The sequence below is a fragment of the Rattus rattus genome, chromosome 2 (genome assembly GCF_011064425.1).
Source record: "Rattus rattus isolate New Zealand chromosome 2, Rrattus_CSIRO_v1, whole genome shotgun sequence".
Classification (NCBI taxonomy): domain Eukaryota; kingdom Metazoa; phylum Chordata; class Mammalia; order Rodentia; family Muridae; genus Rattus; species Rattus rattus.
Window position 1 is genome coordinate 228333123 of NC_046155.1, and position 19758 is coordinate 228352880.

The following is a 19758-nucleotide window of genomic DNA, read 5'->3' on the forward strand; positions in this document are numbered from 1 at the left end:
AATTAAGTAGCATTTAGTTAATAAACTATACTCTCTATTTTGTACCTATTATGCCATAAGTCTTAGTTTTACATTTTCACAAAACCAATGGACAAGAGCTGATGAATTGCGTTTGGCGTTTTCACATTAACGGAAGTGCTCGTGCTGAAATATGCGATAAGGCAGACGGGCTCACGGAGTATCGCAAACCCCTCATGGAGTCTGGCAAACCTGCATTAGATATAATCACCCCGTGCAAAACGTCCTAGAAAAAAATTGGAATCATTTTTCCGAGGCTGAGCTTCTTTGCAGGGAAGGATAAAGGGACTCTGGTGGAGAATGTCTGGACAGCCAGTTGTTTCGTGAAGCTGCTCTCCCTGTCAGGTAACACGTTCAGGTTTGAGGAGGTTTAGCATCGAATCAGGAGAGGTACCTACGTAAGGGAAAATTACCGTGTCCTCCTCGGGCCTCACATCCGGAAGCTCATCTCTTCCTAGCCTTTCATTCCAACTATAAATATGGCTGCTAACCTGGTTTGAGGTTCAGGAGAGCCATGTGGGTGGACCATCTCCAAAATTCGAGTAACAAAATGCTATGTGGCCTTTTCTGAAGATGCTATTTTAGGTGTTGATGGAGGACCTTCAAGGAAGGTCGGCACTAAAATACGCCCTCGGTACGTTATGTTTGGAGTAGAAGCTGTTAAATGTTCTCAAAGAAGCGTCAGAAATGTTCTCAAATTATAAGCTGCAGGCTTCCAGTGGCTGGGTTTTCACTCAGGTGGTTTTGTTGCTATTTCTGTGTGTAGCACTAAGGATAGAACTCACGGCCTTGTGCATGCCACACACCCTGCCCCCGTACCAGGCTGGCAGCCCACGGTGTAGGCTTTTCAAAGTCATTTCAGGTGCCCCACTAACAGGCATTGTCTTCAGGCCGGAGCAGTCAGGCTTGATGTTCTGAAAGGGAAAATCCGTACCACCTAGAACACCATTAGCTGTTTTGGTGCGAGCTGAAGGCTCTTGAGCACCCCACGTAGGGGCCTGATACCACCAGTTCTGGTAGCAAATGGTCTAATGCTATAATGGAAAAGATACCGCCAATGGCGTAAGCACGCCATACACTGGCATGTCCTGAGTAGGTTGTATCTTTACACTTCGGTTCCCCGTCATTTATGCATATACAGTTGCCCTCTTTAGAGTCCAGAGTCTGCTATTCTGTGTCGAACCCTCCTCTTCCTCTTTTTATTGCCTCATTTTTTTTTTTCCTCTTCTGAGATGGGGATCTATGTTGCCCTGGTTCATGCTGACTTCCTGAGATCAAGCCACCCTCCTGCCTCAGCTCCCAAGCGTCTTTGATAACGGTGGCTGTGTGCCCTTAGGCCTAACTTCTAACCGGACTGCTTTTAATGTGTTTATCTTGAATATGTTTATTTTGTCGTAGAGGAGTAATATCTATGAGTTAACATTTGTCAGAAATGTTGTTTTTCATAATCAAAACCATTCAAAGAAAATCGTGAACCAAATCGGCTTCATCGTTTGGGGCAATAAGACTCGAAAGCATGTGAATGTACAAAATCCCCCACCAATGAATAATCCTCAGTTGAAAAATATATGGTTTTGTATTTTTACCAACCATTGGTAAAATAGATAGATAGATAGATAGATAGATAGTAGATATCAGATAGATAGATAGATAGATAGATAGTAGATATCAGATAGATAGATAGATAGATAGATAGATAGATAGTAGATATCAGATAGATAGATAGATAGATAGATAGATAGATAGATAGATAGATAGATAGATAGATAGGAATGAGATCAGCATCAAAGCTGCCAATCCAGGACCCATTTTCTCCAAGAAAATGGCTGGCCTTGTTTCCATTGTCTTCTTTTATATTGTTTTGCTCTGTGAGGAGGGCATCTAAGAGAGGCTAGATTCCAGGAGTAAAAATAACTTGGGCGTCTGTCTGAGTGTGGCTTTTTCTATAATATCCCATTTGCCTCTGTATATCTTGCCACAGGAACTTTTGTGTAACTCTTGCTTCATCCCAAACAGGTTCAGATTAGCATGGTGGTTTCCACCGTGCGTCTACAAAACGGCTCTAAAGTTGAAGCTGTAATGTTATCCTAGCCGGACTTGAACTTGGGGGTAATTGGACCTATGCTTCAGTTCTGAATTTCACACACAAAACATGAGTGTACCCCGTTCACTTGTAAGATGAGCAGGAAGAAAGAGAAACAGGGCCCAGCAATAATAATCAGAGGGCATTTATATCCCAACTGGGATAGGCACCTTCCATTCTTTAAGTGCCGTGGATTGAGCCGTGGGCCTTACACATACTGGGCGTGAATGCTACCACAGACCCTGTTCCCAGCTTAGCAGTTCTGCATGCCTTGCCGAGTTACATTGTACCCCCATAATTAGCCCTTCTCTAGAAGTTTCTGAATGGATATTTTAAAATAATGAGAAACAAAAACAAAACAAAAAAAAAGCAATGTTACATATTCTGGTCTTTTTAATACACCCTCAAAGCTTTTAGAAGATCATTCTGCCTTTTAAGAATAATTTCAATAAAATGTCATTTTGCTTAGCGGACTGAGACACTGTAGGAAGGAACAGTGCCTCGTATTTTCTCAGTGGCCTTGGAACTAAAGTAATAGCAGAATAGGACCTTTCAAATCCCTGTTGTAAAAGAAATCGCTGTCTGGATTTCCAGTATAGAATGACATATGAGGCAAGAGTCAGCCAATGGGAAAACAGGCACATGAAGTGTATTATTATTATTATTATTATTATTATTATTATTATTATTATTATTAATTTATTTGTTTGGTTATTTAGGGGAGACAGAGGGACAGAGAGAACAAGTGTGTACAATGCCTTGGTGGATATGTGCATGTCAGGAGGTTGGGTCTTGACTTTTCCCTTGTGAGCAATGTCTCTCTTGTCTTCTACACCGTGTAGCACTCCAGGCCAGTTGGCCACAGAGCTTCCGGGCCGTTCTCCCATCTCTACCTCCCATCTTGCTGTCTGTAAGAGTGCTGGATTAAGGTTGCTAGTGGTCACCTCTGCCTGGTTTGTTTTTGTTTGTTGTTTGTTTTTGGTTTGGTTTGGTTTGTTTGTTTTTGGTTTGGTTTGGTTTGTTTGTTTTGCGGGCCACGAACATTGAACTCAGATCCTCCGGTTCGCATGGTTACCGCGTTTACTGGCTGACCCGTCTCCCTAGCCCCACAGTGAGAGGGTTTGTGAGAATTGAGAATCTGCTCCAAATTCCAAGTGGCTGAAGGGGGAGGGGGAGGATGGGGGCTGCTGAGATGACTTCCTGTTGTTCCTTTCCCCACTTCCTGTTCTTTACTCAGCACCGTCCCCTCCCATTCCCAGCCTTCTCGACGGGACCAGGGCCAAAGTCTGAGGCACACATTTCATGAGTCCCTAAAGATCGCCCTGAAGAAATCGAGTTAAACAAGGAGGAGGTGCTTGCCTCTGAGGCCTCTGGAAGCCAGCTTTCACCCAGGGTGGGTAGGAGCAGGGCCGGGGAGCTGAGATGTGAGTCAGACGTGAGGTCTGGATCCCACTCCCCTGTCAGCTCTGCCACTGGGGCAGAGCAGCCATCATTGTGCTTGGGTTTCTTCCCTAGGTCAGCCAATGTGGTGTGCCTTGAGTGTTAATGACACAGAGTGATCCGACCCCAGTGGATGTCACCACTCCGTGGGAAGGTCACCCGTCCTTTCCATCCACTGTCATCGTTGACATGCTTGAGTCCTCTATTTCTGAACATGCCACTGTGTGCACACGTCAGTAGCATGAGTGGAAAGAACTCGCCGATGCCTGCCGGCTCAGCTCCACTCTTACCGAACCCACACGCAGCTGGTTTCCGGCTGCTGTATGTCTTGCTCTGTAAGTGGATCTAGGCGAGGGGTGAGTCCAGTGCCACGTGTGAGGAGTAAGCAGTCTACTACGTGGAAAGGATCTTGCAGGTGGTTGTATTTTGTATGTGGTCCGGCTGTCTCCTAAGTGGAGGAAATCCTCATCAGAGGCCCAGAAATAATAATTGTAAGTTGGGTTCTCTGCAGACCAGCCAGGGACACCTTGTTTTCTATTCTTTATACACTTAATAGAAAATTGAAAGCAGGGCCCGTGGGGACCCTCCTCCGTCTGTCAAGGGCCTCGTGAATACAAGCCAATATTGACAGAGTACCCAAGTATGACATATTCTGACAGTGTCTGTTTTTAAAGAGATTTTTAACCTAAGATAGCCTTTGAATACAGTTCGGTCTGTTGTTTCTTTAATCAGTTTGAAACCTATAACATTAGAGGTATAGATAGCTTTTGACCTATAAAAATGAAGCTTCGTTTGTCCAGCCTAATGCATGGCTACTGGAAGATGGAGATATACAGCATTTATTCCAAGTGCAGATGCAATCTAATATGGGTCAGGGGTTGGCATTTGGATTCACAGTAGCCTTTCCTTGCCTTGCTGGGAGGGAGTGGCTGAGGGAGTTCAGAGATAAAGAGGATGTCCGTCACTGTCCAGTGCTACTGATTCGTCACATCTCTGCCCTTCATTAAGTCATTTGCCCCAGTGCCAAGCCTTATTTATTGGGCCACAAGTCCTTCTTGTGGTCATGAACAGGATCTAAAAAGCTGGATGCAGAGCCCGTCCATTGAAGGCACAGGCCGCCCATCACTTGTTTCTAGTGCATTTGAACTCTGTCCTCATAATTACCCATTATACCAAAACTCTCAGAACTGCAGTCAGCAGCAGACAATGACACTCATTTGGAAAGCAAAAATAAATAAATAAATAAATAAAACCACGTGAGTGCTGGAGATTGAACCCAGGGTTTTGAATGGGAAAGCGATATTTAGCACAGCCAAATCCTAATCGTACAGATGAATAGCCATTGAGAACATCCCTCTGTCCTCTCCCGAGCCCCGCTCTCTCTCCTCTGTGTCCCACCACGACCTCCGATGGGCCTAATGGTGTACTGTTAGTTACATAAAGCTAAGCGTGTTGTGTAATCGGTTCCTAAAGCTACGTGATTCATCGCCTGCCCTGTTGCCCATTTGACCCAGAGTGTAGATGAAGTAATGCCATCTTGGCCATTCCTCTAGTCACCCACTGGGCAAACATTTATATCGAGGCTGTACTGTGCACCAGTCTTTATTCACAGTGAGCTTGGGGTTGGGAAAAAGAGACTAAGGGGTAGTACAGTCGTGGACCATGAGGAATGTACCTATGGGTGCCAGGCACATGATGGAAGACCGTTACCCCCTCAGAGGCCTTCCCGAGGAAGGTGTCTGATACTGAATGGTTCTCCGGGTGATAAAAGAGAAGTGAGTATCAGGTAAGGGGGGCAGCAGGGTTCAAGGTGAAGACCTAGAGATATCAATCAGGTGTAGTAGGAGAGAAGTGACTTACATGTTGTGAAGTTTTTTTCTCTTTGTATTTTGACTCCTAGGGTGTACATGGTATTCTCAGTTCTTTTTACAAGCTGATTTTGTGACTGGTTTTGGCTTTTTATTTCCTTACATCTGTTTCTTTTAAAACGGTGCCGTCTGTGTGTGCCATCCTATCTTGGAAGTTTCGTCTAACTGGATTCATGACCTAATTAAATTATTCAAATTTAAATTATTAAAATGTATGCGTTCAAGTGCTTTTCCACTTGTCTGTGCCTCTTGCGTGCCTGGTACCCAAGGAGGCCAGCAGAGGGCATCAGGTCCCTTGGAATTGGAAGGGCAGACAGTTGCAAGCTGCTGCATGGATGCTGGGAACTAAACCTGAGTTCTCCACAGGAGGAGTAAGTGCGTTTACCTGCTGAGCCTTCGCTCCGGCCCCTTAAATTAGTTAACACAGTCAAGCGACTGGAATTTCCACCCGGCTTATTTTTTTTCCTGGTGAAGATATAAGATCGAAAACTTGCCTCCGATTTTCAAAGTTCTTGTGTTCCCTTTCCCTACCCACTCTCCCCGCCTCCCAACCCCCACTTGTCATATCTTGGATTTTGGTTAAGCAGCGGTCATACATGTTTTCCCAACTTGATCATACTGAGGTGACTCTAGTCACATTTTGTACTCGGGTTGATGACAGGAGTGTTAGTGTTTTGTGTAACCGTAGCTCTCCCCACCCCCCACCCAATTCTTCCAAGATACAGCTGAGGTCTCTATTGTGTAGTCCAGTTGTCTTATTGTTGCTATAACCTCATGGATAGCCCCGATGAGTGATAGGATGTAGTCTCCATCGACATCCTGGTACTGTACTTCCCCTCCCCCAGGACGACGTTAACCACTCGGTCACAGTTCACACCCGTTGGTTCCTGCCAGCAGATCTACCCTCTCTTTATTCAAGTCTACAATTCTAGTGAGTTCTGCAGGCTTAATACTGGTCAGGCAGCTTCGAGATCAGCTGTTTATCTCTCTCTCAGCGATTCCCCAATTCCGTTTCTGCTGTTCCCGAGCTGTGAAAGATAAAGGAGCTGGGGACATCTCTCCTTTTCAGATGTGCGCTTACGACAGAATTAATTCCCTGCTCTTTGCTAGTCTGGTGTTTTTTTAAAAAGCGGGAGGGAACTTTGATGGTTTGTCTCTTGCCCTGACCATGCGGTTTCTTTTTCTTTTTTTTTTTTTTAAGATTTATTCATTTATTATATATAAGTACACTGTAGCTGTCTTCAGATATACCAGAAGAGGGCATCAGATCTCATTACAGATGGTTGGGAGCCACCATGTGATTTTAACTCAAGACCTCTGGAAGAACAGTCAGTGCTCTTAGCCACTGAGCCATCTCTCCAGCCTTGACCATACAGTTTCTAAGTGTTAATGCACGACCCTTTCTTTGCTTGTTGGTGGTGACAATATATATCGCTGGGTTTTAATACTCGTTTGGCATGGGAGGCTGAACATTCTGCTGATCTCTCTGAGAAGGCCATCCAGTGGTTCAGCAATTATATCCTGATGGTTTTGCTAACTCAGTGACTGTAAGCAAACTCCTCAAAGCTAGTGATTTTATTTCTTTATTTGAAGATAGACGTTCAGCCTGGATCCTTTAGCTTAAAACTCGCATCAAAGCTACTTCGTATTAATTCTATAGACGAAACCAAATAGATATACAGATTGTGGCTTTAGGAATTGTCATGGCTGGGTCTCCATAACCTCCTTTCGGGGGGGTCACTAGATTCCTTGGATTCTCTGCATTTCTGCGTTGTCATGCGCCTAGACCAAGTCGTTAGACAGCCCTGTCCTGAGAAGCCACTGCGCCTGAACCGTGAGTCAGTAGCCCGAGATGCCAAAGCAATGTGACTTTGCAACACACCCGGTCCCCGAGGAGGCTTACCGCTTCGGGAATGAACACTGGACTTTCCAGCCCATGTGTGATTGTCCTACTTGGCAGCACTGTTCTGAGTCAGCCGTCTCCACGGCACGGGGCTGCCTGAGAGCCTGGGCTGTAGGGATTGTGCGGGGGTGGGAGGGATTGTGAGGAGTTTGCTAGGATCTTCAGGGTGTCTCACATCACTGATGTGCATTGAGTGAACCCCCAGCCTCTCACAAGGGAGGTCTACCATTGCTGCTGGCTTTCTAGGTCCTTCTTGTTAACTTTCAGTTGTGACCTTAGGCTACTTCATATAAACAGCTGGTCCCCTGACCCGTGAACAGGATGACAACATGCAGAAAAGTCACCCAAGGCCGTACATATGGAGAGGAAGCCAGTCCTCTTACTCCATCCCTCCCACCCCAGGGGAGGAGAAAAAAAAAACGTGTTCTCTGCTTCCAGGGACCTTGTAGATTTGGAGCAGGTAGGCTTCTTGTGCCCAGAGTCGTTCTAGGTTTGGTGGTAGGACTGTTGAGATCTTTTCATCCACCTCCTCCTTTGGGTAAAAGAATAGGTAGCCTGTTGTTTTGAGGGTGGTTAAAAGAAATTCCGTGTTCTTGAGTTTAGGACACAGAATCTAGTAAGTACACTGTGGAAGGCAACATGCATTTGCGTTCCTTTGGGCCTTCTATTAATTTTTAAAGTTTTTAAAAATGAATTAAGTGCTGACAGCCCTTTTACTCCAGGGGAGAGTAATGTCACCTCAAATTCCCACACACTTTTTCCAAATAAAAGTCTCCTATAATTATCTTCTTTTTTGCCTCCTCCTTCTCCCTCCTCCTCCTTCTCCCTCCTCCTCCTTTTCCCCTTTCCTCAAGTTTGGCGACAACTAGTTAATTTTGAAGCTGCCAGAATGATTATTTCAGTGTTGCACGATACCTTTGGGAGGAGAATGGAATCTCGTCATTTTTTTTCCCCCCATCTGCTGACAAAATTCTCCTAATTTCAGAGGGCAATGATGTCACCCTCTACTGAGCAAAATATTTCTTACTAAACGGATGGGTCTCCTTGCCTGACTTCTTTGTAACGGAGTAGGGTGTAAAAGGCACAATGCTTAGCCGTGTCTTATGTCCTTGTCCCATGTAAGTTGAACAGGATTGCTACGAACTCGGCGGGACTAACATTTTTCTTTCTGTACACACAAAGATTACCATGATAACAGTGACCCAAAGGTCCCTACCGTGACTAGACATGGCTAGGTCCTCAAGTGTTGGGGAAAATTTCGAGTGTATCCAGGCAGAACCAGAATGTAGCCCTAAGGTAGGGAGGGATCCTGAATACATCACTGCTTGGACCATGGAGGGAGACCGGACATGGTGGAGAGATGATGAAATCCAGCTCAGGGAAGGGGAGAGCAGGAGCTGCCGTTGATTGGTGTCACATGCTGTTTATACAGCGACATCAGCTGAACTCTGCTTTGTCCAGCTAGTTAGGCGAGCATCTGAGGTCAGAGAGGACAAGGAATGACGGCTTTGGGGGATCTCAACACTAACCTCTAAGTCGTGTATGAGCGTGGGTGTGCCTGAGACTCATAACTAGTGCTAACCAGTCACTAACACGCATCTCGGTGTTCATAGCTGAGGGGCACTGTACCATGTGCAGATCTCTTCTCCAATCCCAGGGACGAGGCCCTCACACCTGACCTGCATTAACCGCCATACTTCATACCCCCATAAGCTTTTCCTCACTGTGCTTTCTGTCCTGCAACCTTTGTGAATGTAGGGGGACGCTTCTTAGTCATGTTGACACTTCATGTTCTTCTGAATGCCTTTAATCAGTGTGTTCACTCACTCGTTCGTTCATTCATTCATTCATTCATTCATTCCCATCGAGAAATACCTATGTAGCATCAAGATCGATATAAGTTTTATTTCTCCAAGTAGGAGAAAAACAATGTGTGGCACTGGTAATGATGGGGGAATGTAATATAGTTAAGACAACACATTTCTTCAGAGCAAGTTGCAATGTGTGTCAAAAAGCCTTGCAGATGTGCACATTTAAAAAAAAAATCCTTCAGTTCTAAAATCTAATCATCTGTTCAGAGAGAGAAACACTGTGCTAGACACGTTAATAAATTCTGTCACACTGAGCATCTGAATTGGTTTATGTTGGAGACATCCAAATGTCCATTGACAGGCACGTCGTTTAAGTAAATGACAGCCTAGTTCTGCGACGGAAGGCTGTTAAATCACTAATGTGTTGGTGTGCCCGATTGGAAGCGTATCTGTTGACATGGGAAGAATTTCTGTACGTGCTTTCTTTTAAAATTTAAGAAGTATACACGGTCTAAGAAGTGTCTAAAACAGCGGTTCTCAACCTTCCCAATGCTGAGACCCTTTAATACGGTTCCAGGAATTTCCTGAGGTAGCCGTAGCCCAGTCTGTTGTCTTGAGTGTTTGCTTCAATGTGCCATGCAGCTGAGGAGTTTGAACATCCTCACCCCTTGTTGACAACATTTATAGAGGGCTTGTGATGGGTAGACACTCTGGGAATGGCTTGCTTTGAGCAGGTTCAGTGCATCCAGGTCAGGAGACTATACCAGACCTTTGTCCCCACAGAGTTTCCTGTTTTCCGAAAGGCAGATCTATATTGTATCCCACACGGAACCCCACATTAGCTCCATAAATACCAGGCTTGTCCTCTGAGAGGTGGGGGCAGAGGCGTAGGAAGGGAGAGTTAAACTCTGTTCTTTTGCTCATCCTGGTAGGTGACCCCGAGGAGCTGGCTATGGGCGGGTATGTGGGTGGGGGCCATCAAGAGATGCACCTTCCCTCTACCTTCTTCATGGTGTCAATCAAGCTTCAGTGGCTTCCCACCCTGCCAGGCACCAGGCTTCGCATAAAGGGAGTCATCTCCTTCCTAGATCCCACTGCCTGCTATAGAAGTGAGAGCCACTAACACATGTGCCTAAGGCTTATCTACTTTCCCCACTGGTGAAAGGAGAGCTGAACCCAGGCCTGGTGAATTTCAGTGTCCTAGCTCCTAAGCCAACCTTCTCTGCACCTTAGCATCCAGTGTCACCGAAGCCGGAATGCCGTTGTGCCTCTAGCTTTATGGGTCTTCTTGGCCTTGCTGTGTCCATAGCATGCAAAAGAGCCATTTATAAAATTAAAATGGAGGATTCTGCCTAGAGTCCAGTCAGTACCCGGTAGAAGACACATAAGTAACAGACACTGCCGAGCTCCAGGAACACCGTCGGCACTGTAAGATAAATGTCATCAAACCAAAGTGACATTTAGGAATCCTGGGACCGTCATCCGTAGGATGATCGGCTAAGGTCTGCTGAGACTTACTTTGAAATGAAAATCAGCTTGTGCTGATACTAGAGGCTTTTTGCCCAGGTGGAGAGTAGAGTAGGGACAGATCCATAGGACAGATCCATAGGGTCCCACTTCCTACCTTGTCCTTCCTATTTGAGAAAGGGGTCATGCCTGAACCCATTTTATGGATTGTGGGCATGGTATGTGCTGGATGCCATAGCTGGTAGCACTTCATCTTGCCGCCATCTGTGTTGTGTGTGACCCGGCAGTGGCAGGCGGTGAAGCCGTAGGCTGTGGGAGAATTGGTTTGTGATCTGGGGAGCTGGACAGTACAAGGGAAGCTATGGTGAACCCTTGTGGCAGGATAATGAGGAAGTTTCATTAAAAGTAGAAGAGAGGTTTCTGGGGCAGCAGAGTTGGGGTGGAGGAACCTGAAGTTGGTACCTTTCTAGCTGAAGGAAGGGAAGGGAAGAGGAACAGATAGGGGACCCAGCAAATGGGGAAGATAGGCTGTCTGTCTGTCTGTCAACTAAGCTGGTGACTCTGGGCAAAGCATGACCTTCCCCTTGTGAGCTTCGGGTCTCAGAAATTCCCCCCTCCCAATTAAGTAAGCCCTAGACCCCCTCCCAAAAGACCTGCTATTTCAAGGAGACAGTGGTTGGCACTCATTGGTAAGCCAGCCGTGCTGTATGATAGCCTAAGAAGAGAGGGATGAGGATGGAAGAAACAGCTCGTCACGAGTCGTGGTGCACGGTGGGATAAACGACCTAACCGAGGGGAGTTACCCACGGAAAGGAGTCACACCGCACGTCACGGAGACTTCTTTCTTTGGTCTTTCTTCTCTGCCTTGTTTGGACCATGTTCTGTTTAAGTAACGGCATGTGCCCAGGGACACCTCCCTCCCCGAGAAAATTAAACAATTATCCTGTGACATCGTCCTCAGGCTCGCCGTTCTAGGGTGCCCGAGAACTCAGCTGCCCTGAAATGACTGTCGAAACAATTTGGGAAGACAGTTTTAGAAGCCTCAGGAAAGGGGAAATCGCCTACATTTACTCTGGCTATTAAAACAGAAAGGGGGAGAATAAAGAAGGGGGGCGGGGTGGGGGTGGGGGTGGGGGAAGAAAGTGACAAGGCACGGAGAAAGCCAGAATCACAAAGCTTCAAAAATAGCCCTGGAAAGGTGTCCGCTTTCAATCGTGACCACTCCCTTCAGCAAACGTTTGGGAAGCCCATCTGCAGAAGCGATCTGTTTTAGAGTTCAGTCACTCGGAAGGGTTTAGCCCTCTGTCCTGGATTCGCTCAGATTCTCGCGTTCTTTTCTTTCTTTCTCTGGAATTCCATAGACAGTAATTAAGGAACTGGAGGCCAGCAGGAGGTCAGGGAGCCTTCCTCAGTGAAAACAGGGATTGTTGGCCATGCACAACACTCCCTTTTTTCCTTGTGGTGAATAGGAGATTTGCTTAGGGCTGATGACTTATGCCTTTCTTACAAGTTATACAGTTAGCAAGCGGCCGGGGAATCGGGCAGCAGGCAGAGAGAGGCTAATTGAATCCAGTCAGTGTCCTGGTGCTCTTCTTCAGATGTTGGGCTGTGACTGGGAGAGCCTGCCCGATCATGTAACTGCAGAGAACATGTTTGTGGGAGTGCCTGGTCCGACTTGGAGATTTCAGGGCTGACGATCAAGAGTGGGATTTGCTCCGTGTGGGGAGGGGGAAGGGGTACCAACTGCATCTTTGCAAAACTACCCTTTACGCCTGCTAAATGCCGAAGCCGGTAAGTTGATGGTTTTTTTTTTTTTTTCATGTGAAAGGAAAACTTTTCTGTTGCTTCAAGAAAAAAAAGGCTTTCTGCTTGCTTCTGCCTAGGAAGCAACTTTCTTGGCTTCTTAAATTTCTCCAGATCTGCCCATCTTCTAGCTGCTTCCCTGCCTTCTACCCCTGAGCATTCTCGCCCCACTCGTCACCCAGTCACCATACTTAACTCTTAGAGAATACTAAATATTATTTTGAGACTATGAAAGAGAAAGCAAGCATGAGCTGGCTAAGTCTGCGAGAAGGACTTAAAGGACTTAAGACGGCATTCAGCATTGTTTTAAAGAAATGTACATTCCGCTGGCTTTCTTCTCGTAACGTTTACAATTAATGCAATGACAGCGTGGCCGTAGAAGTTGAAGTGTGTGTGTGTGTGTGTGTGTGTGTGTGTGTGTGTGTGTGTGTGTGTGTGTGTCTTCTTACGGACTAAGTTCAAACAAAACTGTTGAGTGATTTTTTTTCTCAAGAAAATATTTTTTTTTTGCAATTGAAAAGTACTTTTCTGAAATACTTAAATGTTGTATGATGTTGTCTCGCTGGGTGGGTGGGGGGTTGAGGTGGGTGGGTGGGTGGGGGGTTGGGAAGGGTATATGGTGACTGAGTCTGGTTGTTCTGATTGTTGACTGTGACAGTGCTTCTCGCATTTGGAGCCAGGGAAGCAAACTCTGACCCTGTGTCAAGATGGTCTCGTGTGGTCCCTGCCAAGGATCTGATTGTTCCTTGAGAATATGGACTGCCATTTATTCCGGCTACATCCATTGCTACTGTGCCACTAAACTTTCAGAAACCATTTATTCCGCACATCACAGAGCAGTTTGTTACAAGGACCGGGGAAGGATCTGTTTCAGGCGGCCAATGACAGGCTTAGGATAAGCGGTGCACGCCAGCAAACAGACTTATTTACAGATGTGATTAATTTCGCTCCCTTTTCCCGATCATATTGCGTGTAGTTGTGTTATAAAAAGTTCTCCACGCTGGCTCCGTGGCTTTTCCCATTAGAACATCACAGATGTGTCAAAGGATGCACTTGTTCCAAGAGAAGCTGGGAAGAAAGGAGGCTCCACCCTCCTGTCCATGCCAAATGTCCCCATAGACTCCTCAGTCAGTGCCTAGCAGCCAAAGGGCTATCTCTTTAAAGCAGCTATAGTCTTGTGCCTTGGCTTGGTCAATTTGTTACGGTTTAAAGCTGTGGAGCCAGCTGTCTGCAAGCTGATGTAATGTTGCTATGGTAACCAGAAATGAAACACTTAAGCATTCGCCACAGAATTACTACATATAGCATTCGCCAAAGTAATTAAAACTTGAGCCATATGGGTTTTCTGGTGGAAAAAAAAAATCTGCAGCAGAGAGCTTAGAAGTGAAATGTTTCTGTTTACAGCACTGCAGAGGCCTTTTGCACGTCTTTTGGTGGGGATCACCCTTTTTGCTCTGGATGGCTCGGGGGTGGGGGGCAGATAAAGCTGATGGGTCGGCCTTCTTGTTTATAAGATGATCAAGCTGAAGTTTATTTTAGTAAGATGTAATAAACTCTAACTTAGAGGTGCAGGGGCACCAAGATGGGGAAAAAAATGTTCGAACACATGTGAACATATGTTTTTATGTTTATGTTTTGTTTTAATGTGAATCTGTGTTGGTTATGAGCCTACCTCTTGGAATCATTTATATACAAAGTAGAAATCCTTTATATTCTGCAAACCCCTTTTAGGTAGGAACTTTAAAAAAAAAACCAAACATATTTATTTTCTGTTTGTCAATGCTATCTCAAAAATATTTACATTTTAAAATTATAGACACATATTTTAAATGGTCCTTCATTTAAAAGATTCTCAAACTCCCTTTTATGATAGTCAATTTGAATAAAAGATATGACACATATATACATATACATCATGCTATGCTGTTTTCAACCCTTAGAAAGTAACAATTATTTGAGAGAGAATACACAGTGAAAATTTATTACTCAGTTTATAAGAAGTGCAGTCATTTGTGTCTTTATATTAAAACAGCTGGAGAGAATTTCTTAAGGGCAAATATGTCACAAGTCTTTTCCTTGGGGACTTAAAAGGAATCCAGAAGTTGACCCTCCCCGTCCATAAAAAATGTCTCAAAGACTCCTGTCCAACTCAAATACCTCCTAGACTGACTACAGAGGACTCTTCTAATTAAAAAGATAAACCGCACAAGCATACATTTCTTCAGTGGGTCAGCCTGCCTGCCTAGGGTCCAGATCCTGATACCTCAGAGGAAGTCCTTAGTTACTGTGGCTTGAGGTTTGTCAGTCAGTGGCCGACACTCCCAGAACCTCTACTGAGTTAGAAAAATACAACTGTCATCAATGAAAAGTTCTCAAGAACTCCCGTTCTTCAAACTGTAGGTAGAACATGAGAAACCAGTTAAGGGATCCAGGCAGAAGAAAGGAAGGTTCTATGAGGGGACGGATGTTAGCTTTCAGTCTCATGTCCTGACGTGACCATTTTCATTCCTTCCTGGAAAGCTCACGAAAACACACCTGTTCTACTTCTATGCCTGCTCTGTGTCTCTGTAGAAGATTTTCGTGTTACTGATATTCTATTCTGTTCTGTTCTAATCTATTTTTTTTATGCTCTCATAAACTAGCTTATGGAGTATATTGACAAGTCAGATTTTGATCTCGTAATCTAGCTTCCTACCTAGGTACATACAACTGACTTGACTCAAGTTATGGTGACAAGGTTAGATACTTAACCTGGGTTTGTTCGTTTCGTTTGTTCTTTTGGCGGAGGGGTAGGGGTGACACGCAGAGACCTTGTGTAGTGTAAGATTAGTTCTTCTGCTTGAATTGCTGGTACCTGGACTGCAATGGGAAGACACGACATTTTGAAACATTTGCACGAGTTCAATGCACGGCAACTTTTACTCAGGTGCTCATGACCCGGAATGAGGGTAACCAAGTTCTTATGCCTCTGGTTGGCCGCTCTGACACGTCAGCAGTTCAACTAAGTAAAAGTGAAATTTAAACCAGATGGTATCATTTTGTATTTGGAGCAGCTAAACTTACTTTTTAAAAAAACAAAACCTTGTACCTTTCAGTAAAGTGCACTAATACCAATTGTTCAACATAGCTATCTACCTGTTTGCCTTACTGAGATGGGGATGGGGGAGGGGGTGGTTCTCATTTTCCTTCTAGTCTGTCAAGTAGACAGTAGGCAACATTTTAAAATTTTATTTTATTTTTTTATTTTATGTGCATTGGTGTTTTGTGTGCGTGTGTGTAGGGTACCAGATCCCCTGGAACTGAACTTACACACATAGTTGTGAACTCCATATGGGAGCTGGGAATTGAACCAGGATCCTCTGGAAGAGCAGCCAGTACTCTTAACCACCGAGCCATCTCTCCTTTTTGAAGAGTAGGCAACCTCAATCGTTATTCTGCAGGCAGTATTTTCCTAGGAATTTTAGAGAAGCTGGACACAGATATTGATTTACTTCCCGGTCAGGAAGACCAAGGACTATTCCAGTCCGATGACTTGCTGAGGGGTTTATACTAATTAATCATCAGCGGGTAAACTGTTTGCACACAGGAAGGAAGTATAGTGCCTCTACGCTGTGATCTCCAAGGAAAATGGACCAAATTTATCCAGAAGAGAGTACTGTCTTGCACTGGGGGAAGCATCTATGCACTCCCAGCATGCACCATTTCTAAGTCATGTATGGTCTCAACCCTCCCCCTTTGTGCTTTTCTCTTATTTGCCTATCCGACTGCCTATAAAATTGAGATTAGGGAGGGCTTTTCTTGGAGGAAAGTGCCCTCATTGGTCTCGAGATGGAGATGCTGTTTGTTTTTGTCTTGTTGGAGAGGGGTGGTTGAACCATCTCTCTCCCAGGGAATTGCACTGAGGACAAGAGGGGATACTGTTGTCAGGATGTGCAGGATTAGCTGGACCGGGTATGCTGAGGCTGCGGTGCCCAGCAAAAGATCCAGGCACCCGGCAGGGTGCTGCAGCGTTGGTGGGAAACTCCCTTTGCATTTTCACAGTTTGAACAGATAGAGCAGAGGAAGCTGCATACTGAATGTTGGACCGGACTTGGAAAGGAAGCCCTCGTCCTGTTCACAAGGAAAGGATTGTTTTTAGCCTGGGTCACTGCTACGGAGAGAGATTTCCCTCCCCTCTGTAATGTTGGATACTTGAGGGAAAACAGCTGGGCCAGAGCACATTTGAATCTCTGCAAAATGGAATGGGATGCTGGGGAATATGGACCGTACTGTATGGCTGTAAAGGTCAGCTTTTTCCCTTGTCTCTTTGGAGGAATGTGGGGCTGTCCTCAACCTTGCCTCGAGAGCCCTCAGAAGGAGCTGGGGGAGGTGGAAGGGGTGGCTGTGATGTGGCAGGCAGTTCCAACAAATAGGAAAGAAGGTTTTTTTTTTTTTTTTTTAATTTTTTTTTGGTTCTGTTTTCATCTCTTCCCCTTTGCTGGTTTTGATTTTTTTTTTTCTGGTGGGGGAGGGGGACGCTGGAAAAAGTCAACAAAATTTTGGTTTGGAGAAGTGGTTGATGACCATGTTCAACAGCGAGTCCCAGTGGGCCAGACAGAGGAGAGGCTGGCCTAAACCACAGCAGTATAACTGGAATTACAGGGGCAGCTTGGGGAGAAAGCTCTGTGGGGTGGACACCCCCAGGGTAGTCAAGGCCAAAGATGTGGGCTTTGCCCCGAGGATTGATTCTCGTTTATATTAGACCATTGCAGGGTATGTGTGGCTTCTACAAACCTGGTGGGTAGATTTGCTGATGTCCCGAGTTCGTCAGCAGAGCTTCGGACGTTTGGCCTTGGCTGAGAGGCCAGCTATTCCAGCTGGGAGGGCACGGCTCTGGAACAATTTACTGATTAACTGTTCTGTTTCTTTGCCAGTCAAGAGAACAGTCGGATGATGAGACCGAGGAGTCGGTGAAGTTTAAGAGGTTACACAAGCTGGTAAACTCTACCCGAAGAGTCAGAAAGAAACTAATTAGGGTGGAGGAAATGAAAAAGCCCAGCACAGAAGGTAAAAGGAAAAAATAAAAAAGGTGTGGGGCAGGGGGTGGGATGGGGGGTGGACCTCACCCTGGTTCTTCGGAAAGAAATCACTTGGGGTCAGATTTTCGGTAGAAACAGAATATGGTTTACGGGTAGAAAATGAATTGAGTTCTGGCAGAGGCCAACGGTTGTCTGCATGCCAGTGGATGATGCTCAAAGTGTTTTGGAATGAAGGATCCTGGTGTCAAGTACTTAGTAATTCAAATGTGACAGAGATGGGCAGTGACTGGGGTCCAATGATAAAGTCTGAAGGTTTGGCACTGCTTTAATTATGAGCTTGTGCTGCCACTATACATAAACCCTCTAAGTTCTCAGCATAAACCTCTCTTCCAAAGAGGACTCCTGGTGTTTATAATGCAGTGGATTTGGTGCAAATCCGATACTCAGTGCATCCATCTTGCAAAGCCACCTGGCCATCAAGGGACGTAATATCCCTTCAGAGCCTCAGGGCTGCTTGGTTCTTCCCCTAAACAATCTCAATTCTCTATTCCAAAGGGGCTTTAAAGACCTCCAGTTCTGAGGGGAGCTGGCTGGGAAGATGAAACAGTAATAATCAAACAGAGACATTCAGTGGGGATTATTAGAATGAATAGAAACCTTTGGATTATAATTACGGTGGTTTAATTTGTCACCTTACTCATTTTTATTTCTAATATGTATCTACCCCCAAAATATCAAATCAGACCTTAAAAGTCTGGAGTGTGGCAGATACCTACAAGGTTTATAATCCCAGTAAATCCTGGGCCTGAGAGGGAGTGCTAGGTGCTACATAATGACACACTGTCTCAACTCTGCCTAGCAATAAGACTGATACTCTGTCTCAAACTATGTTTGTTGGTAACTATGTTACCCAGCTGTAAGATTTTCTCATTGACAAGAGGATAGTGAGTAAATTGGAAAAATACTGGACAGCTTTAATAAGTAAAGCACTACTCGTCAAAATATCATGTCTATATTATAAGGAATTTCAAAAACTTTTAACACGTGGGTTTTAGAATTATTATTAGAAAGCCCTTTTTGATCCTTGTAAATAAAACCAAGCTGTACTCAGCAAACCAAATTTCCTTTTATTTTAAAGATAAGGGTTTCTCGTTATTATTGATGCTTTCTAATTCAGTTCGTTGCTATGCAGTGATTTAGTTCTTCAGGATAAAAGTGAGGATGCTGGTAGCTGTAAAAGAATGGGGGATGGGAAGAAAATGGGGGTTTGTCTAGAGAAATAAGCTTGATGGGTAACCGCATAAATGTGGACCTGCCTTTAATTTGGGAATTGCATTTGCGTGTCCCTTGGAATAGTAACTCTGTTCACAGTTGGCTGTAATGCCAGTCTCTATTGGATGTTTTAATATCTGTGTGCTGGCCGGTGTTTCTACTGTACAGACTATTCAGAGCTTTACTCGACCAGTGGCAGGTCTTAACCCAAATGTGAACACGGAGAAGGAAATTGTACTTTTGTAGAGAACCACACAGAATTGCCAGCACCCAACCCTGAGTGTGTGCTAGGAAGCAAACCAAAATCAAGTGTCAGCTGTGACAATCAGAACAAGAGGCTTGTCCACCAGTGTCACACTCAGTACCGAGCCGGTGGGACTTACCCTGTGGTGGCCTTTATGCTAGAATAATATTGTATACATCTTGATATATCCAGATTTGCCAAGTGCATCAATTCAAACTATGTTGGGGGTGGAGGGGGGGATGTCAAAACAACAAGAGGCAATTGAAGGCCAAAAGCAGTGAATTCACCTTAAATGTGAATTCATCTGAGTGTGGACTGGGCCTCACAGATGGACTTGAACTCAAGTTGCAAGGTGTATGGTGAGCTAGGAGGCCAGAGAGGGCCATTCACTATCTCATTCATATCACCAAAAATGGTTGTGTGCATGTGAGTGTCTGTGTGCATGGAAGCACATGTGTGCACCTCTATGTTTCTGTGTCCGTGCATCGTGTGTGTGTGTGTGTGTGTGTGTGTGTGTGTGTGTGTGTGTGTGTGTGTGTGTGTGTGTGTGTGTACACACTCTCGTGTATGAGTGTGTGTAGCTTCAGGCCCGACATGACCAGGCTCCGACTGGAGGAAGAACTGGGAAGGCTTCTTGGGTTGCTAGATGCTGCTCTTCCCCAGTGCCCTTGGGCTTAGAGAGATTTGATCAAGTCGCTGATTGCCTGTGTGACTATGCCACTTGTAAGGCAAATAATAATCCTTTATCGAGATGCATTCTGCATACTACACATTTCTCCCTCACACTTGAGAATCGACCTTCCCTTCTAATACACCATCTAGAACACCCAC

General features: G+C 45.1%; 1 protein-coding gene across 2 annotated transcripts in view; it reads left to right on the top strand.

Moving 5' to 3' along the window:
* Positions 1–19758, top strand: part of Sash1 (SAM and SH3 domain containing 1) — a 165470-nt gene that overhangs the window by 116100 nt on the left and 29612 nt on the right. Inside the window, exons 1-2 of one of the 2 annotated variants that reach the window (XM_032894993.1) lie at positions 11795–12381; positions 17307–17439. In XM_032894993.1, the coding sequence (XP_032750884.1) occupies positions 12370–12381; positions 17307–17439 (145 nt within the window). In that variant the 5' untranslated portion in view covers positions 11795–12369. Of the gene's footprint in view, positions 1–11794; positions 12382–17306; positions 17440–19758 lie in introns of those variants that run through there. The other variant, XM_032894991.1, reaches the window with a different exon arrangement.